This window comes from Eretmochelys imbricata, chromosome 1 (genome assembly GCF_965152235.1).
Source record: "Eretmochelys imbricata isolate rEreImb1 chromosome 1, rEreImb1.hap1, whole genome shotgun sequence".
Lineage (NCBI taxonomy): Eukaryota > Metazoa > Chordata > Testudines > Cheloniidae > Eretmochelys > Eretmochelys imbricata.
In genome coordinates, this window is record NC_135572.1 from 353450432 (window position 1) to 353468517 (window position 18086).

Consider the following 18086-nt stretch of genomic DNA (forward strand, 5'->3'; position numbering starts at 1 on the left):
TCTCATTCTAGGCGTGGTGGGTGTGCCTATGCAAATGACATCGGCCCCTGAAGTTCTTTTCCACAACTTGCCACACCTCACCACCAGATGTCAGGGTGGAGCTCATCCTGACACTGCTTACATCCTCCCCCCAGCCGAGACTTTGTCGTCCCGACAAATCACACTCCCTTTATACCAACTCATTGGTTTCCTCCAAAGGGCCTCAGGAAGCCCACTTTAGCTTCCACAAGCCTGTGTGCTAAATGTATTGGCTCCTCACTAGTCACCCCAGGTGCATCATAAGTTAACCGTTTCACTGGTCTTATCACCCTGTCTCGTCTATTGAGAATCTCTGTTGCCGAGGTAGGGGGAACATCCTCTTGAGTGACGGATGGAGAGGCTTCCCTGGAGGGTCCCTCGGCTACTGGCGTAGGCCCCTGCACTCCTAGTTCTAACGCTGGAGGGTCCAAGGTGCCCAGGACATCCTCTACCTGTCTGTCCCCATTGTCCAGTAACCTGTGTGTGTCATCACAGGGGGGTCTCATCAGCAGCACCGGGGTATCAGAAAGGGGCCTAAATAGTTCCGCCATTGGGTTTAGGGCGGAAGAGGGAAAACTCTCGTTTGGTTCAGCTGATCGAGACTGAAATCTTGTCTCCATCCCAGGATACACCAGGGTTGTGTCTTCCTCCTCAGACTCACTCTCAGATGTGTAGAATAGGGGTAAGTTAGCTGCAGGGGGCCCACTGTCTGTGTTGGATGGCGGCTTTGGTCTAGCACCTCTGTTCTGCCCGGCGGCCCTGCCGTGGCCCATCTCATAAGGGGTGCTTACCAATTCCCCCACAGGGAGCAAAAGGTTTCTATGCACCGTCTTTATTTGCCCTGGACCGTCTTCAGGTTTGATCTTGTAGACCGGCAGATCTCCCAGCTTTTCCATCACCAGGTAAGGTATTGCCTTCCATCTGTCAGCTATCTTGTGTTTGCCAGCAATACCCAAATTTCGCAGCAGGACTCTGTCCCCCGGCTGGAGCTCCTGCGAACGCACTCTAGCATCATATCGATGTTTGTTGCGGTCTGCGTTCTTCCGAGCCGCAGCAGTAGCTAAGCGATAAGCATCCCGCAGCTTTTCTCTTAGTCGGGATACATATTGCTGATGAGTTTCATAGCTATCTCCATCCTCTGATACACCAAAGCACAAGTCTATGGGTAATCTTGGTTCTCGCCCAAACATCAAGAGATATGGGGTGACTCCCGTAGCATCGTTCTTTGTGGCATTGTAGGCATGCACCAGAAATGCGACATGCTGGCTCCAGGTTGCCTTCTGCTCTGGTCGCAAAGTTCCCAACATATCTAATAGGGTTCGATTGAACCTCTCTGGCTGAGGATCACCTGGGGGGTGATAAGGCGTTGTCCTAGACTTTTTAATTCCTGCTATCTTCAGCACCTCCTTCAGAAGGTGACTCTCAAAATCCCGCCCCTGATCAGAGTGTATCCGAGCCGGGAATCCATAGACTGAGAAATATTTGTCCCACAATACTCGAGCAACGGTGGTGGCCCTCTGATCACGTGTGGGATATGCTTGTGCATACCGTGTAAAATGGTCAGTCACTACTAGAATGTTTCCAACATTCCTCTTGTCTACCTCTACAGACAAGAAATCAATGCATACCAACTCCAAAGGTTTGTTGCTGGTGATGTTCTTGAGATATGCAGCCCTCGTGGGCAGAGTTTTCCTTTGAACACATCGAGCGCAAGTCTCGCATTTCCTGCGAACATCTTCAGCCATTCGGGGCCAATAGAACCTACTACGAATAAGTTCCAGGGTCCTCTCCATCCCTAAATGCCCAAAGTCATCATGCAGGGCCCTCATGGCCAGGGCTCTGTACTTTTTTGGCAGTACTAGTTGTGCTCGTTGTTTTTGTAAAGGGTCAGTGGTCATTCGGTGTAGCACTCCCTGAATCAGTTTTAGTTTGGTCCATTCTCTCAATAGTAGTTTACCCTCCGGGTTAGGTAGGACAACCGCAGCTGGGCTTCGCCCCTCCCTTTTGGCAAGTAGTGTATCACGAATGTCAATATCTTGCCGCTGGGCTTCTTGCCAGTCAGCCGCATTGAGCATGGGCAAAGGAGATTGGTCTAATGCAATATAGTTCACTGAAGCAGAAGGCATGCATTCAGGGGGCAGGCCCAAAGCTTCTGCAACACATCCCTGAAAGCCCTCACGGGCCTCTGGCTCTCGGCGACTCACACTGCAAATAGCTCTCACTCCATCTATGGGTATCACAGCAACTTCTGGAGCCTGCGGACGCCTGGACAATGCATCTGCAGCTACATTGCTTCTCCCTGATCGGTACTGAATGCTGAACTCATAGCTAGCCAAGGCGGCCACCCATCTCTGCCCTGTAGCATCCAGCTTAGCACTTGTTAACACATAAGTCAGTGGATTGTTGTCTGTCCACACCTGGAACTGAGCACCATACAAGTAGTCTCGAAATTTCTCAGTGATGGCCCATTTCAAGGCCAAAAATTCCAGCTTGTGGGTGGGATAGCGAGTTTCACTATCAGACAATCCTCGGCTGGCAAAGGCTACAGGTTTACATTTGCCTTCCACTTCCTGGTACAGGACTGCTCCCAGACCCTCCAAACTGGCATCAGTATGCAGGATAAATGGTTTGCTTGGGTCAGCAAAAACTAGGACTGGAGCATGAGTTAGGCAAGTAATGATTTCTCGAAAAGCCCTTTCACATCTCTCATCCCACCGTGGCCCAAATGGTGCAAAGGGGCCATTGTGTCTCTGCACAGGAGGCTTTGGGGACCTCCCCTTATTCTTGGACTTAGATTTGTTCTTGCTGGACTGATGTCCCCTGGTAAGATCATTCAGAGGCTTTACAATCGTAGCATAGTTTTTCACAAATCTGCGGTAGTAGCCACTAAATCCAAGAAAGGTCTTGAGTTCTCTGTAGTTACTTGGACGTGGCCATGTAGTGAGTGCTTCTATTTTATTAGGATCAGTACTCACACCTTCTTGGGACACAATGTGACCCACATACTTCACTGAGGTTCTGCAGAACTGGCATTTGTCAATTGAAAGCTTCAGACCATAATCCTCCAACCTATCAAGCACTTTAAGAAGTCTTTCTTCATGCTCCTCTAAGGTTCTTCCAAACACAATCAGGTCATCCAAATAAACTAACACTTGCAGTAAATTCATGTCTCCCACAACTTTCTCCATGAGACGTTGAAAGGTGGCAGGTGCTCCAGAAATCCCTTGGGGCATGCGTTCGAACTGATAAAACCCTAATGGGCAGATGAAGGCTGTCTTCTCCTTATCTTCTTCTCCCAGAGGGATCTGGTAGTATCCACTTCGAAGATCCAACACAGAGAACACTGGCTTCCCAGCAAACAGTCTAAGGCATCTTGCACTCGAGGCATAGTGTACTGGTCGACCACAGTACGGCTGTTTAGGGTGCGGTAGTCAATACACATCCGGATTTTCCCATTCTTTTTGCGGACTACCACAATGGGTGAGGCGTATGGGCTGCGGGACTCTGTAATGATGCCATTCGCAGCCAGCTCCTGAAGATGATGTCGCACATCTTCCATCTCAGAGAGAGCAATCTTCCTAGATCTCTCCCTGAAAGGTCGAGAGTCATGTAGTCTGATATTGTGCTCTACTCCTTTTGCACATCCCACATCCCACTCATGCAGTGAGAACACCTTGGATCTTTCACAAAGTTTCTTCCTCAGGCGATCTTTCCAGTCCTCGGACACTGGTGAATCTCCAAAGTCAAACTTTGCTGGGTCTATTGTCGGAACTTGAGTTTCACACTGGGGTTTTACAATCGACTCAGGCTCAAAGAGGTCTGCTATCTTTTGTCCTTGCTTCACAACAACATCACGACTCGTTTCATTAGCAATCAGTATAGTCACCCTTTCCTGGGCTTCAGCAGGTAGGGTTATGACTCCACTGGGGACCAACACTCCTTCGGGGAGCTCTCCTCCCATCGGCTGCTCTGTCATTGCTAACGTCCCTTTACTGCCTTTCAGACAGGTACTCATGACAAGCACTTCTTGCTCCGTCCTTGCAGGCACTACTAAGGGGGTTGTGCCCGCGTACTTCAGTGCCCCAAGCGGTAGCTCAGATGTGTCCCTTTTAGCGCTCTCAATTTTCCTATAGGCTTCAGCACAAAGCGTATGGATCATCAGGGTATTCAGGTACTGGTCCCCAGCCCGCCTTCTGCAGTAATCCGCGAGTACCTTGAAGAGACTGGAGTTGGTCCCTATCAGCACAGACACATCAGAAGTCCCTTTAGGGTCAGGGCATATTAAGGCAGCTGTGTCTACCTCTTCTCTTACCCCAGCAACCTCCTCTGGGAATTCCAGGTGCACTATGACATACCCTTGATAGGGGTATTCATCCATGCTGAGGCCACACAGGCCAAGGCCAGTCAGTGGCTGTATAGGCAGGTGCCTAAGCATCTGTTGGTAGAATGACTGAAATATAATAGTCACTTGAGATCCAGTGTCAAGCACTGCTTTACACTCCACCCCTTCAATCCTCACCATGACCTCTGCTCGAGGCCCTATCAGTCCTGCAGGGATCCCAGCTGGACAGTCTTTTCTGGGGGAATCTTCAAATCCTGCAGACCTGGGGGGTCCCCGTCCCCAGACCCTCTGGCAGCTACCGGATCTCTCCCAACTGATCCTCAGCTTTCCATACACTAAGGAGGGGTTTTCTTCATTACGGCACTTGGCAGCACTGTGTCCATCCTGACCACATCGGTAGCAGAAGAATTGACCTTTTCCCCTTCGCCTGGGGGGGATGGTGGCTCTAAGTGCGGGCTTCTCAATCGCCACAGTTTGAGGCTTCTTATTCCTGGAAGTCTTAACTCGGTCAACGGTACTTTGCAGCTCAGCTATCCGTTCCATCAGGACCTGCATTTGTTGGGCAAGTTCCTCTCTGGTGCTCACCATCAGTACACTGGCCGTTTGCAGTGGTGTTGTGCTGCCTGGCTCCGATGTTTGGGCTTCCCAAAACTCACTGGCAGCCTGCCTTTCTTCCTCCTCTCGGACCTCTTTTATCAGCTGGGAGTAACTTGGGGGATGTTCCCGTCGCTCTCTTAGCTGGAGATGAAGTAGAATCGGGTTCTGATACTGAGTTCCTCTTACAACTTGAGCCAGTCTGGTCTGATCCATCTGCTCAGCAGTCACTGCTCCCCTCATGACAGCTCTCTGAAGCAGTCTCTCCAGTCTCTGTATGTAGGCTGAAGCCTTCTCGCCCTTTTGTTGTCGGGAATTAAGGAACTTACAGTAGCTGTCTTCAGGGCCCTCTACGCTCCCAAAGTTGTGTTCAAGGGCCTCTAGGCAGTCCTTCACACTGACCCCAGGGTCAATGAGCTTCAGGGTGCGAATCACATCTAATGCTGGGCCGCCAAGGCTCTCTATAAGGCATCTTCGCTTTTCTGCATCTGGTACGGCCCACTCTTGCAGCATTTCAGTGGTATGCTCTAACCAGGATTCAAACTCCTCCTCCCCAGCAAATAATCTTAACTTACGACAAGAGTCTGACTCAGCATGGGGCAGCACAACCTTTTCCAATATTTGCCCCAGAGCTTTTGTCCAATCATCAGCCGAGGCTGCAGTCCCTGAGCTAGAAGCTGCTGAGCCAGGGCCCAACAAACCTGACATATTAGCCATTATACAAACAGTAATTTCCTCAAAATATAAGCACAAACAAAACAAAAAAAAAATATAAATTGTTTCCCAATGTAGTGGATCACTCAACAGGTGCTTGCGAGGGGTACTGACCCAGGCTATCCCGGACGAGCCCCCAAAAATGTAACCCTTCTGCCCGTCAGAGTTGGCAGCAACAAGGGCCGGGTTCAATATCTAGGGGATCCATTCCAATAACACAATGCAAACTGGCTCGAGCCCCCACCCAGTGACCTGGGACAAATATATACCACCCCCGCTGGGCGCCTCCAAGAGGCAATACTTCCCCTCTCGCAAGCACATAGTCCGAGTGTAGCAAAAGCCTTTTAATAACAGAGAGAAACAATGTGGCATTATGTTGGGGAAACACCACCAACAGGATTCATAACACAACCCATGAATAAAAAAAACCCACCCCAGGCAAATTGGGGCATGCCCTTTTCCCTTTGGTTCTTGAGTCCAGCAACCCCAAATCACCCAAAGTCCCAAAAGTCCAATGCCCCAAAAGTCTCTGTCCCTGGTCAGGGCAGCCCCAGAGTTCGAAAGTTTATCTGCGGAGCTTTACCTCCCAACCTGGGTGGAAATGGGACGGGGGTAAGAGGCACCTTACATGATCTGAAGCTGACCGCCCCATAGCTCCATAGCGGCGCTCCGCTCCGCCAGCCGCCCCACAAACTCCTTCGCTCAGCTGCGCTCCGCTCTGCCAGCCGCCCCACGAACTCCTTCGCTCAGCTCCACGACCCACAAGCAGCTCCTGCCATCCACACACTGCTCCGCGTCGAACTGCTTCACCAGCTGTCCCGCAAACTGCTCCACAATATATCTTCAGGCTCCCACTACTTAACACAACACTCAGTGATTTCAGCTCTTAGGTGATTTCAGCTTGTAGTAGGGGAGCCCCAGTGCTGGTGCACTGTCAGCCCAAAGTGAGCTCAGCAGCCTATAACTAGACTTCTAATGGAATCAAAATTAGCTCTGATATTCCACAGTGGAGAGAGGAGGAAGTGCAATTAGCATGTAAGGCCCTCACCAAGGGGCCCATGCCACCAAGTATTAATACTTGTCCCCAGCCTCTCTCTATTCACACAGTTTTGGAACCCATGACCCTTGGCTAGCGAGTGCTACTTAGTTGATGGTGAATCCCTCCATCATAACAAAAGGCCACGTACAGTTCCAAGCACAGTTCCCATAATCAGGGTAATAACAATTTATTCTTCCTGCCCCAATAACAGAGACGCTGGGGATCCCACAGCAGCCAAAGTGACCATTTGAGCAGCTATGGTCTCATTCTAGGCGTGGTGGGTGTGCCTATGCAAATGACATCGGCCCCTGAAGTTCTTTTCCACAACTTGCCACACCTCACCACCAGATGTCAGGGTGGAGCTCATCCTGACACTGCTTACAGCTAAATAAATTTTGTGGAAAATTTCAACTTTTTATTGAAAAACAAAATGCAAAAAATTTCAATGCAGAAATTTTGCTGTGATGCTTCGTGGGAGTTGTAGTTTGGGTGCTTCATGCCCCCATCCTCCTCTCTGGGCTGAGTTCCCCAGCTGGACTACATCTTCCTTTTCCTTTGACCCCTATAAAATCATTTGAACTAAGGGTCACAGGCTCGGTATAGATCCGTTCTCCACTGGGAAAGTTCCAGCTGAATCACATCCAGATTTCTCAGCTGGTGGAAGTTTTGAAATAATGTCTGCTTGCTCTGTTGCTTGTAAGGGAGTGGGGTACCATGGAGGAAGACCAACGGCGGGATTATATAGTGTTGTTCAGTGAGAACAATCTTTATTTCCTTGAAATTGCTTACTAATTTGTTTGTTTGTTAATTCTTGCAGACGCTGAACTTTCTAGTGACATGCTTGAAAAAAAAACCAGCAAATCCAAGTCCAGTTCTCCTCGTGTGCCCCAGATTGCAAACCGACCAGGCTCCAACTCCAAACCCGTCCTACCTCCAATCCCATCAGGGCGGAAAAAGACAAACCCTTGATGGTCGACATCAGCTGAGGCATTGTCTTGATCATGCCCATTTCCGCTGTCTAACTTGAATACTGGTTTTGATATAATTTCCGCCCCCACACACACAAAGAAAAGTCTCTCAAAGAATATTATCTTTCTGAATCCATCTCTGATTAATTCTAAATCATTCTTCTCTTTAAAAAAAGTTATTTATTTATAACTTTATTAAAAAGTACTTTCTGCTTTTCCCAGAGCTAGAAATGATTTCCCCAGATGCTCCCCCACTTGGAAATGTCATAGAATTTCCCCTGAGATCCATGTGAACAGATCTTCCAGAGATATTTTTTCTGTTTCACTGACTTAATTGAGGTGTGGAAGCTTGAAGGCCTCTGATGATAATGTTGCTTCTAGTACAAGACTGCGGAATTAGTTTTTGCTAAGAGGGATTTAATGTGATACTTAGATTTAAGTGAGGAAGGGAAACTACTTAATTCCAAGGCAACCTTTTATAGAAGCTATATCTTTAGAAATGAGAAGTTATTTTTAATATAGATGTATATTTAAACAAACAACCCACAAAGGAATCATCAGAAAAAATCCTTAATTAATTTGATTTTACTAAAATTTTAACTATTTTCTGATTATGCTGAGATCTGTTTTTGCCATATATGATAGAAATGGCATCTCAATATTAAATAAAACTCATACCTTAGCCTTTTTCATTATTAATTTATATTAATATATATTTACTTTGTTATATTTACTGAACAAATAACCTGCTCTGATAAGCTTGCACTATGGAGCCCTATTGCTGTTTATATAACACCAGTCATCTGCATGGCACTTTGGAAATGCGAGAAGACATGATCTGTGATCTGTTATACCAGAGTGGATTAAACTTTGCTTGTGGAACTGCTCTGGATTCACCCCCAATGTAACTGATCAGAATTTGGCCATGGTCTATAAAATCTAAATTAGACAGACCAAAAAAGAACAACAGATCATGGCATGTAAGGGATAAACCCAATATCCTGAACTTAATAAATATTACAAAAATACAGTGACGGCTGTAGAAGAACCCAACTTTAAGAAGCTTACTATCTCACGAGCAGCCTAAAGTATCCCCAGACGGCATCTAGCTCTGTGCCATCTCCTTTAGAAGATACATCTCTCCTAAGGAACCAGTTTTTACAGCAGGTTTTGCGTGAACAGAGCCAAAACTCATCAAGCCAGATATGCAAAGGTATCATCATCAAGGCAAGTTACCAAAGGAAGCAGCATCCTTACAGATTGAGCCCACGAGGATCCTATCTTCAGCTAGGTCCTTAAGATGGGCCGGCTGGATGTTCAGCCTATGTCAGTCATTGGTGATCTTATCGCTTTTGGCAACCAAGTGATCACTGACCATGTTGCAGCATCCCTTGGTAAATGTGCAATTGCTAAGGTGTTTAGACACCTAAAGATGCAGATAGGTGCCTAAAGAGATTTTTCAAAAATGCCTACACAAACTACACAGTTTTAGTAGTTGTTAGGTACGTTACCTGTTTAGTAGCATTTGAAAATCCCATTAGGTGTCAATCTGCATCCGTAGGTGCCTAAATACCTTTGAAAATCTGGCCCCTACTGCTATTCCTGCTTCACTGCTGACTTACACAGTAACCTGGGGCATGTCACTTAACTTCTCACGGTGTTATTTTCACTGTTTTACCAATGAGGATAATTATATCACTCTACCTCTCACTATTGCTGTTAGGCTTAATCAATTAATGTCTATAAAGTGCTTTGAGATCCTTGTTTCAGAGCTGTAGCCGTGTTAGTCTGTATCAGCAAAAAAACAAGGAGTACATGTGGCACCTTAGAGACTAACAAATTTATTTGGGCATAAGCTTTCGTGGGCTAAAACCTACTTCATTGGATGCATGCAGTGGAAAATACAGTAGGAAGATATATATATATATACACACAGAGAACATGAAAACAATGGGTATTGCCATACCAAATGTAACGAGACCAATTAATTAAGGTGGGCTATTATCAGCAGGAGAAAAAAACCCTTTTGTAGTAATAATCAGGATGGCCCATTTCAAACAGTTGACAAGAAGGTGTGAATAACAGTAGGGGGGAAAAATTAGCTTGGGGAAATAGTTTTTACTTTGTGTAATGACCCATCCACTCCCAGTCCTCCTTCAAGCCTAATTGAATGGTGTCCAGTTTGCAAATTAATTCCAATTCTGCAGTTTCTCGTTGGAGTCCGTTTTTTTGTTGGAGAATTGCAGCTTTTAGGTCTGAAATTGAGTGATCGTTGTGTGATAGTTACTATTATATAATGTTATAATTAACAAAAGAGAAACATACCCTGAGAACACAGAGTTCCGTAGCATCCTTGTTTAAGTAGCTATATGCAGCATATTCTGGAAACACGGACTGTAGGTGCTGAAAGATCTCTCCTTCTCCCGCACCCCATGTCTGTGTATTTTCCCATCAGATTCCCTACGCATAGACTTCTGTCCCTATCCCAGTCTGCCACGTCACAACCTTTCCCCACATTCGGATCCCTCCTAAACACTCCAATACCCACCAAATTGTTCACTTCCATTTAAAAACAACCACTCCACCACCTCCATGTTATTCCTTCCTCTGTGCTAGCCAGGGTGACCTGATCTTCCCTGTCTCTTAGGGTCTGTCTACGCAGCAACTATACACCCGCAGCTGGCCCAGGCCGGCTGACTTGGGCTTGGGTTGTTTCATTGTTGGGTAGACTTCTGGGCTCAGGCTGCAGCCCGAACTCTGGGACCCCTCCCACCTCGTAGGGCCCTCGAGCCCAGGCTCCAGCCTGAGCCCAGAAGTCTATGGCAAAGAAATAGCCCCACAGCCCAAGTGCTGCAAACCTGAGTCAGCTGGCACAGGCCAGCCACGGGTGTCTAGTTGCTGTGTAGGCATATTCTTAGAGGACCCAGACCTGGAAACACTTATGCACATGTGTAACTTTAAGCACATGAGCACCTACTGACTCAATGGGTCTACTCACTTGTAAAGTTATGCACACCCTTAAGTCTTTGTAGGATCGGTGCTCTTGATTTTAATCTCTCCAGCACAGGGATTGTCGTTATTTTGGTGTGTTATCCAGTTCTGAGCACACTGGCATTACTCTTATATCCCAGTTGGCAGCAGAGAGAGGACCCTGGGCCTGCCATCAGCTCTGCATGGGCAAATCTTTGCTGGGTGAAGGCATAAGTTCGCTCACTTACATTCATATCAGCTGACTGCATTTGTGTGGAAGGAGAATTTCCAGTTTGGCATTAATTCTCTTGGGCCTGCAAACACTTATGAATATGAATAGCACTACTGAGTGCAATGCACCGCTCAAGTGTTTGCAGGCTCAGGGCCTCGGATAGTATGCGAACTCCTGAGTTTAAAAATAATAAAGAGAGATGTTGGTTTCTGCATCTTCATTCAGATTAGCTCAGAAATGTGATGGTGTTAGTTGAACAATACATTCAGTTGCACTCTCACCTCACCAACCTCCTTCATGCACGCACACACACACACACACACTCTCCCCTGGCCTTCTCCCACACAGGCTGAGAAGCTGTGGATTCCCAGACCTTTTATGGTTACTGCAGTGCACCTGCAAACAGACTTTCCTTGTTTCTCCCCTCACAATCTTATCGGCCCTTTTGCCCACGGTTATCTTACTTTTTTTTGCCGTCTGTGTTTGTGTGCATAAGAAAACAAAATGGACTGAGAAAAAAAGGCTCTTTGTTCATTCCACACATGGTGGTTGGTGGGGGTAGAGTTTACAGTGGAGAAAAGGCAATAGAAGGGATAGTTTGGTACGGAACAACACAGGTAAGTGTTACATTACTGTGATTCATTGCTGAAACTGGTTTTCAAATACTCACAGAGATGCAGAGCCCCTCAATGGGCTTTTCTTATTGCCCTGGTATCTGGCTGTTCAAAGTTGGCTGCTAATCGATCAGCCTCAAACCCCCCCCCCCCCCAGCAGAAAGTTTTCTCCCTTTGTTTCACAGATATTATGGAGCACACATCAGGCAGCAATAGCAATGGGGATATTGCTTTCCCGGAGGTCTAACCTAGTAAGCAAACAGCGCCAGCGACCTTTTAAACATCCTTACTACTATGCAGGCAGCTGGTGTATGGTTTCATGAGCCATGGGAGCAAGGGGTAGGCTGGGTCTCCCAGGATCACAATTGGCATGGCAACATAATCAATGGTTATTTTGCAGTCGGGACAGAAAGTCCCTGCTGGCAACTTTCTGAACAGACCTGTGTTCCTAAAGATGTGCATGTCATGCACCTTTCCCGACCATCCCACATTGACTTTGGTGAAATGTCCTCTGTGATCCACCAGCACTTACCACACTACTGAGAAGGATCCTTTTCAGTTTATATATGCTTTGGCAAGGTGCTCTGGTGCCACAATTGGGATGTGCGTGCCATCTATTGCCCCACTACAGTTAGGGAACCCCAACATGGCAACACCATCCACTATGTCCTGCATGTTGCCCAGAGTCACTACCCTTCTTCACAGAAGTTGATTAATGGCCCTGCAGACTTGAATCACAACAGCTTCTACGGATTTACCAACTCTGAACTGATTCCCCACTGACCAGTAATAGTCTGGCATTGCAAGCTGCTATAGAGCAATCACCACTTGTTTCTCCACTGTCAAAGCAGCCCTCATTTTAGTATTGCTGCGCTTCAGGGCTGGGGAAAGTTCTGCACAAAGTTCCCGGAATGTGGCCTTCCGCATTGGAAAGTTCTGGAGCCACTGCTCATCATCCCATAGCTGCATAACGATCCGGTCCCACCAGTCAGTGCTGCTTTCCCAGGGCCAGAAACGGTGCTCAACTGATGTGCGACTGCCACCGGCAACTGATCATTGTTTTGCTCTATGGCTTGCAGCAGGGCTGCTTGTGTGACATCGCAATGTTCCGCATGGCGGCTCCTGTCTCGGCTGTAGAAATACTGCAGGATAAGGTGCAAAGTGTTTGTAATGCTCACAAGAAGAGTGCACAGCTGAGTGGGGTCCGTGCTTATCTGGCTATGGCATCTGCGCCGCTAAAAGACGTGAAAAAGCCTTGGTTGTTTGCTGTTGATCTCAGGGAGGGAGGAAAGTGCATTATGGGAGGCTAACATCATGTTCCCATTACCACCCGTAAAAATGTTTGGTCCCATGAAGCATTGCAGCCCTACCCAAAATTTTCTTTTGGCTACTTGCACTGTGGGCTAGCTACCCACAGTGCAGTGCACCGTGCATCAATGCAAGCATTACTAGTTTCAGAGTAACAGCCATGTTAGTCTGTATTTGCAAAAAGAAAAGGAGTACTTGTGGCACCTTAGAGACTATCCAATTTATCTGAGCATAAGCTTTCGTGAGCTACAGCTTACTTCATCGGATGCATACTGTGGAAAGTGTAGAAGATCTTTTTATATACACACAAAGCATGAAAAAATACCTCCTCCCACCCCACTCTCCTGCTGGTAATAGCTTATCTAAAGTGATCACTCTCCTTACAATGTGTATGATAATCAAGTTGGGCCATTTCCAGCACAAATCCAGGTTTTCTCACCCCCCCAACCCCCCCCCCCCCCACACACAAACCCTCTCTCCTGCTGGTAATAGCTTATCTAAAGTGACCACTCTCCTTACAATGTGTATAATAAACAAGGTGGGCCATTTCCAGCACAAATCCAGGGTTTAACAAGAATGTCTGGGGGGGGGGGGGGTAGGAAAAAACAAGGGGAAATAGGTTACCTTGCATAATGACTTAGCCACTCCCGGTCTCTATTCAAGCCTAAGTTAATTGTATCCAATTTGCAAATGAATTCCAATTCAACAGTTTCTCGCTGGAGTCTGGATTTGAAGTTTTTTTGTTGTAATATAGCAACTTTCATGTCTGTAATCGCGTGACCAGAAAGATTGAAGTGTTCTCCGACTGGTTTATGAATGTTATAATTCTTGACATCTGATTTGTGTCCATTTATTCTTTTACGTAGAGACTGTCCAGTTTGACCAACGTACATGGCAGAGGGGCATTGCTGGCACATGATGGCATATATCACATTGGTGGATGTGCAGGTGAACGAGCCTCTGATAGTGTGGCTGATGTTATTAGGCCCTGTGATGGTGTCCCCTGAATAGATATGTGGGCACAGTTGGCAACGGGCTTTGTTGCAAGGATAGGTTCCTGGGTTAGTGGTTCTGTTGTGTGGTATGTGGTTGCTGGTGAGTATTTGCTTCAGGCTGGGGGGCTGTCCGTAGGCAAGGACTGGCCTGGCTCCCAAGATTTGTGAGAGTGTTGGGTCATCCTTCAGGATAGGTTGTAGATCCTTAATAATGCGTTGGAGGGGTTTTAGTTGGGGGCTGAAGGTGACGGCTAGCGGCATTCTGTTATTTTCTTTGTTAGGCCTGTCCTGTAGTAGGTGACTTCTGGGAACTCTTCTGGCTCTATCAATCTGTTTCTTCACTTCCGCAGGTGGGTATTGTAGTTGTAAAAATGCTTGATAGAGATCTTGTAGGTGTTTGTCTCTGTCTGAGGGGTTGGAGCAAATGCAGTTGTATCGCAGAGCTTGGCTGTAGACGATGAATCGTGTGGTGTGGTCAGGGTGAAAGCTGGAGGCATGTAGGTAGCAATAGCGGTCAGTAGGTTTCCGGTATAGGGTGGTGTTTATGTGACCATCGTTTATTAGCACTGTAATGTCCAGGAAGTGGATCTCTTGTGTGGAGTGGACCAGGCTGAGGTTGATGGTGGGGTGGAAATTGTTGAAATCATGGTGGAATTCCTCAAGGGCTTCTTTTCCGTGGGTCCAGATGATGAAGATGTCATCAATATAGCGCAAGTAGAGTAGGGGCATTAGGGAACGAGAGCTGAGGAAGCGTTGTTCTAAGTCAGCCATAAAAATGTTGGCATCCTGTGGGGCCATGCGGGTACCCATTAGCAGTGCTGCTGATCTGAAGGTATACATTGTACCCAAATGTAAAATAGTTATGGGTAAGGACAAAGTCACAAAGTTCAGCCACCAGGTTAGCCGTGACATTATCGGGGATAGTGTTCTTGACAGCTTGTAGTCCATCTTTGTGTGGAATGTTGGTGTAGAAGGCTTCTACATCCATAGTGGCCAGGATGGTGTTATCAGGAAAATCACCGATGGATTGTAGTTTCCTCAGGAAGTCAGTGGTGTCTCAAAGGTAGCTGGGAGTCCTGGTAGCATAGGGCCTGAGGAGGGAGTCTACATAGCCAGACAATCCTGCTGTCAGGGTGCCAATGCCTGAGATGATGGGGCGCCCAGGATTTCCAAGTTTATGGATCTTGGGTAGTAGATAGAATATCCCAGGTCAGGGTTCCAGGGGTGTGTCTGTGCGGATTTCATCTTGTGCTTTTTCAGGGAGTTTCTTGAGCAAATGCTGTAGTTTCTTTTGGTAACTCTCAGTGGGATCAGAGGGTAATGGCTTGTGGAAAGTGGTGTTGGAGAGCTGCCGAGCAGCCTCTTGTTCATATTCTGACCTATTCATGATGACAACAGCACCTCCTTTGTCAGCCTTTTTGATTATGATGTCAGAGTTGTTTCTGAGGCTGTGGATGGCATTGTGTTCCGCACGACTGAGGTTATGGGGCAAGTGATGCTGCTTTTCCACAATTTCAGCCCATGCACGTCGGCGGAAGCACTCTATGTAGAAGTCCAGTCTGCTGTTTCGACCTTCAGGAGGAGTCCACCTAGAATCCTTCTTTTTGTAGTTTTGGTAGGGAGGTCTCTGTGGATTAGTATGTTGTTCAGAGGTATGTTGGAAATATTCCTTGAGTCGGAGATGTCGAAAATAGGATTCTAGGTCACCACAGAACTGCATCATGTTCGGGGGGTGGAGGGGCAGAAGGAGAGGCCCCGAGATAGGACAGCTGCTTCTGCTGGGCTGAGGGTATAGTTGGATAGGTTAACAATATTGCTGGGTGGGTTGAGGGAACCATTGCTGTGGCTCCTTGTGGCATGTAGTAGTTTAGAAAGTTTAGTGTCCTTTTTCTTTTGTAGAGAAGCAAAGTGTGTCTTGTAAATGGTTTGTCTAGTTTTAGTAAAGTCCAGCCACGAGGAAGTTTGTGTGGAAGGCTGGTTTTTTATGAGAGTATCCATTTTTGAGAGCTCATTCTTAATCTTTCCCTGTTTGCTGTAGAGGATGTTGATCAGGTGATTCCGCAGTTTCTTTGAGAGCGTGTGGCACAAGCTGTCAGCATAGTCTGTGTGGTATGTAGATTGTAATGGATTTTTTACCTTCAGTCCTTTTGGTACGATGTCCATCTGTTTGCATTTGGAAAGGAAGATGATGTCTGTCTGTATCTGTACAAGTTTTTTCATGCAGTTGATAGATTTCCAGTCCATACGGCTAAATGCAGTGCCTTGCATAATGACAGGTTTCAGAGTAACAGCCGTGTTAGTCTGCATTTGCAAAAAGAAAAGGAGGACTTGTGCCACCTTAGAGACTAACCAATTTATTTGAGCATAAGCTTTCGTGAGCTACAGCTCACTTCATCGGATGCATACTGTGGAAAGTGTAGAAGATCTTTTTATATACACACAAAGCATGAAAAAATACCTCCTCCCACCCCACTCTCCTGCTGGTAATAACTTATCTAAAGTGATCACTCTCCTTACAATGTGTAATGATAATCAAGTTGGGCAAAACTTGATTATCGTACACATGGTAAGGAGAGTAATCCAGACTCCAACAAGAAACTGTTGAATTGGAATTCATTTGCAAATTGGATACAATTAATTTAGGCTTGAATAGAGACTGGGAGTGGCTAAGTCATTATGCAAGGTAACCTATTTCCCCTTGTTTTTTCCTACCCCCCCCCCCAGATGTTCTTGTTAAACCCTGGATTTGTGCTGGAAATGGCCCACCTTGATTATCATACACATTGTAAGGAGAGCGATCACTTTAGATAAGCTATTACCAGCAGGAGAGTGGGGTGGGAGGAGGTATTTTTTCATGCTTTGTGTGTATATAAAAAGATCTACACTTTCCACAGTATGCATCCGATGAAGTGAGCTGTAGCTCACGAAAGCTTATGCTCAAATAAATTGGTTAGTCTCTAAGGTAGCATTACTAGTGAGGACACACGCCGCCGACACAGTGAGCATGGTGTGGACACACAGGATCGACTTGCTTAAGTCGGAGACTTGATGTCAACGTACATAAAGTCGACTTAACTTTGTAGTGTAGACATGGCTGAAGTCTCTGAGTTTTACAAAGGGCAGTATTACAAGCTGTTTAATTTCCCTTTTTCCCTGCAAGTAAACATTCAGCAGTCACAAGAAAGCCAGTGACCAAGAAGAAATGCTCAAGACTATGGCTTCTTGCTTTGTGAACTCAAGATTCAGTACTTCACAGATAATTTATGTGGTTTTTCACCCAACCTGTGAGATTAAGTATTAGTTTCATTTTACAGATGGGTAAAATGAGAGCTGGAGTGATTTGCCCATCTCACAGAGTGTAGAGTTGAGAATAGAACCCATAAGTCCTGGCTCCCAGTCCCCTATTCTAACCACCAGCCAGTTCTAATGCATGGGGAGAGATGGGGGAAACTGCCTGTATTATGAGTAATGCAAAGAGAAAACTGTCATGAGGAGCACACAGCGGGTAGGCTCTCAGGTAGCAAATACTTCCAAAAATACAAAGGAAGGAAATTCGTCATGATTTTGGATGATGGTGGGCAAGGAAAAATGGCCTGAAGCTAAGGTGGTGAAAGTTTGTTAGCCATTAAGACAAGGTTCTTGTCTCCATTTGAATAGACTAGCCCCAGTTAGGTGGGTATTGATTAGCAAGCATGATGTAAGACTTAATCCCACAAAGGCCAAGACGTCAGAAAGGATCTATAACAATGTCCTTTACTGGCCCTCTGAGCTTAGAGCTGAGCTGAAACTCAGCCTAATTGTGGAGGGTAGTCTCTGAGACATTGTCTAATGTAAGGAATGGAAAGCATCCATAGTTGAAGAGCCTGACCCAGAGCCCATGGAAGTCAGTGGAAATCTTTCCATTGATTGCAATGAGTTTTGGATTAGGTCCATAAATAATAAAATAAGATCTAGTCGTTATTCCCTCTTGCAAAGCTACTGAAAATTTTTGAGGGATAGAGGAAAAGCAATTTACAAATGAGCATAAAGGTGGGTAGGATCCATAGTCATCAGTGGTAGTGGAACAGTTTTTATAGTGGGAGGTGCTGAAGGCATAAAGCCTGTATTTGGGTTGTTATTACTACTTCAAACCAGGGGGTGTGGCAGCACCCCCCAGTACCCCTAGTTCCAGCACCGATAGCCATCTAGTCCAACCTGCTGCCCACTTTGTGGTGGCCGAAGGGTGGGATTTTAACTGGCCTGATTCTCCAGCACTCTCACAAATCTTGGGAGACAGGCCAGTCCTTGCCTAC

The 18086-nt window shown here is 46.5% G+C and overlaps 1 protein-coding gene across 1 annotated transcript in view; it reads left to right on the plus strand.

Moving 5' to 3' along the window:
* The window catches only part of LRGUK (leucine rich repeats and guanylate kinase domain containing), an 89921-nt gene extending 81618 nt beyond the window's left edge, over positions 1–8303 (plus strand). The window contains exon 20 of the mRNA XM_077807907.1: positions 7525–8303. Coding sequence (XP_077664033.1) covers positions 7525–7676 — 152 coding nt within the window. The 3' untranslated portion in view covers positions 7677–8303. The remainder of the gene's footprint in view (positions 1–7524) is intronic.
* Positions 8304–18086: the final 9783 nt, after the last annotated feature.